General features: G+C 49.5%; 1 protein-coding gene across 1 annotated transcript; it reads left to right on the top strand.

Annotated features, from left to right (window-relative positions):
• Positions 1-301: 301 nt before the first annotated feature.
• HOXC13 (homeobox C13) lies at positions 302-5,061 on the top strand. Its single transcript, XM_042453890.1, has 2 exons — positions 302-968; positions 4,756-5,061. Exons 1-2 carry the CDS (start codon positions 302-304, stop codon positions 5,010-5,012), a joined length of 924 nt encoding a protein of 307 aa, XP_042309824.1. The 3' UTR covers positions 5,013-5,061.
• Positions 5,062-5,392: the final 331 nt, after the last annotated feature.

Genomic DNA, 5,392 nt, shown 5'->3' with positions numbered 1-5,392 from the left:
CAATGGGTGTCTCCCGTTGCCTTTAAGGATTTCTGTTTCTGTGTCGGGGAGGCAGCCAATGGGAGCGCTCCCTTCGCTTCCCGAAGCCAAGGGGGAGGACGCGATAGGTCGGCGGGGGGATCACGTGGCCGGGCGAACTGCAGCAAGCGCTCTTTACAGAGTCACGTGGTCCGGCGGATTTCTTAATGGACCGGACCCATCCCGGCCCCTCTGCGCATGCTCCGGCGTAAACAATATGTTGGGGAAACTAGGTGTCTCTCTTTGGGAAGTCGAGTTTTAAAAAGCTCGGGTAGACCATGCTATGACGACTTCACTGATCCTGCATCCACGCTGGGCGGATACCTTCATGTACGTCTATGAGGAGAACCCGAATGAAAGCAGCCAGAATAAAATCCCAGCCATGGAAGGGCTCAGTGGGAACTGCCCCGCCAGCCACTGCAGGGATCTAATCACTCATCCGGTCTTGGGGCGCCATTCCAGCACCATCGGGACTCACCAGGGATCGGTCTACACGGATATACCTGCCCCTGAGGCCGCCCGCCAGTGCCCCGCGCCGCCCGCCTCTTCCAACGCCACCTTGGGCTACGGCTACCCTTTCGGAGGCAGCTACTACGGGTGTCGGCTCTCCCACTCCCACAACGTGAACTTGCAGCAGAAGGCTTGCTCTTACCACCCGGCGGCGGAGAAATACCCGGAGCCCAGCGGCTCCCTCCCCAGCGAAGAACTATCCTCCAGGGCCAAAGAGTTTGCTTTTTACCCGAGCTTTGCCAGCTCCTACCAGGCTGTCCCTGGTTATTTGGACGTATCCGTGGTGCCAGGGATCAGTGGGCACCCGGAGCCCCGGCACGATGCCCTGCTTCCCATGGAAGGCTACCAGCACTGGGCGCTCTCCAACGGCTGGGACGGGCAGGTCTATTGCTCGAAAGAGCAGTCCCAGTCCAGCCATCTCTGGAAATCACCTTTCCCAGGTAGGGCTGCCTCGCTGGCTCTCTCGCACGGGATCTATGCGCCCTGACTCGCTCGCTGGCTGTCTTTCTCCTCCTCTCCGCTTTTCTCTCTCTCTCTTTGCACCGGCATGATCGCCTATGTGTGTTTCTTGTATATAACCCAAACCTCCCAGGTAAACTCGGCTAGGGAACGCTTGCACGGACACGTACAGGGAAAGGAGGTGAAAGCAAGTGAGCGGCTTGGAAACCCAGCTACACATACCTTGGAGCTCCGAGGTGCTTTCAGAGCCAGGTTGGCAGCTGCCTTGTGCCTCCCTGCCTGTGTGTGTGTGTGTGTGTGTGTGTAGCCATCTCCCTGTGTTGGCTCACTCACCTGAATCTGTAGCTTTTGCTTTGATTGATTTTAAAAATTTGAATATTTTAAATTACATTTGTTTTTTTTAAAACTCACACACAAAACCTAGTGAGCGTTGGCCTTTCTGTCTCCCTCGCTTCTCCTCCCTCTCTTTTGCTGGCTCTGTGCTCCCACTCACCCAGCCCCTCTCTCTTCTAGAAAAGGCTGGGCTTTTCGGAAAGGTACAGTAAATCATATTGCAATTACAGAAGTAGCTGTCAAGTGACATGAATCTTACAAATGAATCTTGTAAGAGGAGTGGGGAGCGAAAGGGGAGAACAGAACGAGTCTTTTTTTTTTCTTTTTTATTTTTTTTTTGCCTCTGGTTAGAAACCTGGAGTGAGTGACAGCCTGCGAGGAACCTTGAAAGCTGGAGGCGCTTCGGGCTCAGCTTATTGCCTTCCCACTAAAGGGAGGGAGAGAAAGAGAGAGATGGAAGACCCACGGGCGTCTCCTTTGCTCTTGGGGTCCCCACCTTGCCATCAGTATACAGGCCTTTCTTCCATGATTCAAAGGGATGGACGGGAGCCAAGAGTCTGAGATACAATAGATGGCTCGGACTGGGAGAGAAGGGAAGGGTGAGAGTAAATACGGCCGGCAAAAAAAGGAAAAGGAAAATAAAGAAGACATTTATTTTGGGAATGCGGGCGAAGGGATGCCCCTTAAGAGAGACACGGCTTGCCAGCAATGCCTGCGCAGAGCATTGCATGATGGGGTTTTCCTCTCTTTCTTAAGAGCGCGAGAGGGAAAAGAAGGCCTATCTAGGTTTGTGTTTCAGCCGTATGTACTGGCAGGGTTAGAGGTTGGGAGCGTCGGTGGGGAGCTAGAAGATTCTCCTTCCTGCCCCCCCCCTTTCTTTTTAGTACCCGAGGGAAAAGTCCATAATTCCCTGAGGAGCCTGCGGTAATAGAAGGCGGGGTGCAAAGTGGTGGGGGGGGGGGGGGGGGGGTCGGAAAGGCAGGTCTTTGGCTTTGCTAGCCTGAGAGAGAGTGGTGTGAAAAGGCAGGTTTCTCCATCTATGTTGTTTTCTTCTGCTGGGGGGAGGAGGTAACTGAGGTTGGAAGGAGTGCTCCGTCGGTGGGAGATGTAAATAAAGCTCTCCACCACGCATACATTTTTTCCTTCAGTCTCTTTCCATTTTCCTGATAGATTGTTAAAGAGGGGCGAGACTCTGAGGCACTGAGTTCTGTGTGTGTGTGTGTGTGTGTGTGTGTGTGTTTGTGTATTCTTATGTGCATGCTATACTGTAATTACTTTGCACTCCCTTTGGGCCTGAATTAGAATCCATAGGGGGAAAATAGGTAGAGATCTCTTCTGGGACCCAAGAGACAAATAAGAAGTCACTAGTTCCTCAGAACTGGGGAGGTCTATCTTTAAAACACACACACACACACTTCAGTTTACCTAGAAACAACAAAGAGCCCTGTACTCCTTGAAGATTAGCTAGTTTTATTTGGCTAACCTATTACAGAAGAAACAACAGAGACTTGCAACACCTCAAAGATAGACTTGCCACCATTGTTTGGCTTAAGCTGTAGAGGAGTGTAGCCCACAACATCGGAATGAAACTGGTGGGTCTTGAAGGTCTTGCAAGAGTCTTAGTTTGTTAACTGTTGGAACCGAACCAAAACACAGTTTGGGTAGACATATACCCCCCCCCCCATGAAGGGTGTTTTTAATTCTTCCCCATCTTGGAACAGCAGCTGGGATAAATGTCCTGAGAGGTTTCCACTTGGCTTCAGTAGAAAAATGTCCTTCTAAATACCTCACACCCACTCACCCCAATTTTCCTTTTCAACCTTTCTGTTATTGTGAGTTCGGCACAGTCCGGTTTCTTATCCAGTCATAACTCTCCCTGGTTAGTTCAAAAGGGCCTTCAGGAGATCGAGAGGTAGATAAAGACGCCAGTTTGGTTGGGAAGACGGGGAGAAAGAAAGGTTGATGCGACTGATTATTACAGTTAACCACGAAGAATTGGCAACAGGCAGCCTTAGCAGAAGAGGCTATTAAGGAGAAGGCTGCGTGCTTTAAGAGTAATGAGAATCATCGATTCTCCAGTGCCTTCTAGACCAGGTGAGGTGACTCATTTCTCAACAGCCTGGGCAACTTTCAAGAAAGCACAAAGCCTCCAATCAAACTGAGGCCTGGTTAATGTGGCTCACATAAGCAGCAAAGGATGTGGAGGGAAACAGAGAGAAGACTAAGACGAAGGTCCCTCCTGCTTGCCAATACTCTTTGTGCCGCATAGATCCTTTGCTCTGCGGCGTCCATAACTAAGCACAACACACACACACACCACGCAGGGCACAGAACCTCACAAACCCGGTTTGCTGCCTCCGAATTGCTGAGCTTTCCTATGCAAGAGCCCTGGAACAATGCGAGTTCAGGAGGCTGGCGAAGCCGCAATATCTCAAAGCGACAGCTTAAGCATTCACTGGATGCTTAGGGGGGGAGTGAGGGGCTGGAGGTTCAGAGGCCCTCTCTCCCCTTTTTTAATAATAATTTTTTAAAAAGCAAAAACTAATTTTGGAGCCGTCTCCAAAATATCTAATTTCGGCTGCCCTCTTTGCTAGATGCCTTTTCCTTGACTTGGTGCTCTTTCTTTATCTCTGTCCCGGATCAATCTCGCCTGGAATAGCTCCCCTTAACGCCTCCCATGCTAATATATTAATACTTCGCTCGGGCAGACTATCCCCCATGCTCCAGCCGCCGCGCCTTGTTTCTCCCACCCCTTCTTTCCTTAGTCTCTCATTCTTTCCTCTTCCCCTTTTCTCTTCCCCCCCATTCCACATTTTCCCTTCTTCTGATTTTTCCTTCCCTTTCCTCCCTCGCCATAGGCTTCTGTTCTTCCCTCTCTTTAATGTCTGGAAGGGACATTGTCCATCTAGTTACAAGATACTGTTTAATATAATAGACACCTTTCTTTCTTTCTTTCTTTCTTTCTTTCTTTTCTTCTTTTCTTTTCCTTTCTCTCCCTCTCCCTCTTCCTTTTTCTCTTTCTCTCCCTTTCCATTTCTACCTTCTCTCTCTTTTCTCTCTCTTTTTCCTTTTCTCTCCCCCTCCACTTCTACATTCTGTTTCTTCTCTCTCTTTCCCTTCTCTCTTTCTCTTTCTCTCCACCTCCACTTCTACCTTCTCTTTTTCTCTCTTTTCTCTCTCTTCTCTCTCTCCCCCTCCACTTCTATCTTCTCTCTCTTTTTTCTCTTTCTCCCCTCTCCATTCTCCACTCTCTTTCTCTCTCTTTCTCTCCTCTTCCACCTCTATATTCTCTGTCTTCTCTCTCTGTTTTTTCTTTTCTTTCCCCCTACACTTCTACGCACTTTCTCTCTGTCTTCTTCCTCTCTCTCTCTCTTTCTCTTTTCTCTCCCTGCTTCTCCTTCTTCTCCTCTTTCTTTTCTGTCCTCACCTTTACAGATGTGGTCCCTCTTCAACCAGAAGTGAGCAGCTACCGTAGGGGTCGAAAGAAAAGAGTCCCCTACACGAAAATCCAGCTGAAAGAACTAGAAAAAGAGTATGCCGCCAGCAAGTTCATTACCAAAGAGAAGCGACGAAGGATCTCGGCGACCACTAATCTTTCCGAGCGCCAAGTCACCATTTGGTTTCAGAACCGCAGGGTGAAGGAGAAGAAGGTGGTTAGTAAATCTAAGGCACCTCACCTGCACGCCACCTGACCCTGCGAGCCTTCAGGAGGGGCGAGGGGGGGAGCGAAGCGAAAACGGAACAAAACAAGTCAAATTATAGGGGGGGAATTACCCACCAACAACTAAGGGGAGAGGAAAGGAACAAAGACACATAGTTATATGGTAACTCTGTAGAAAAACCGACCACGCACCGGGACTCCTTGATTTGATTATTTAAAGAAAACACCTCCAAAAGAGGCGGTGAGGGATTGAACCGCTTTCTTTGGGTTTCTTCTTCTTATTCTTCTTATTCTGTCCCAGTATTGCCGTCCTCTTTTAACTGTGAATCCGGTCGCCCTTCCTAAACATCCATGTTGTTATGGTTTTCAGTGTGCACATTGGACAAGGGAGGGAGGAAGGGAGGGAGGGGA

Source organism: Sceloporus undulatus, chromosome 2 (assembly GCF_019175285.1).
Source record: "Sceloporus undulatus isolate JIND9_A2432 ecotype Alabama chromosome 2, SceUnd_v1.1, whole genome shotgun sequence".
Classification (NCBI taxonomy): domain Eukaryota; kingdom Metazoa; phylum Chordata; class Lepidosauria; order Squamata; family Phrynosomatidae; genus Sceloporus; species Sceloporus undulatus.
This window is presented reverse-complemented; position numbering and strand designations above follow the sequence as displayed.

What these genes read in the sequence shown, in the direction of transcription:
- HOXC13 (XM_042453890.1), top strand. Translation starts at nt 302, where the DNA reads ATGACGACTTCACTGATCCTGCATCCACGCTGGGCGGATACCTTCATG. An exon ending in CTGGAAATCACCTTTCCCAG is followed by an intron (nt 969 to 4,755) that starts GTAGGGCTGCCT and finishes TCACCTTTACAG; the next exon opens with ATGTGGTCCCTCTTCAACCA.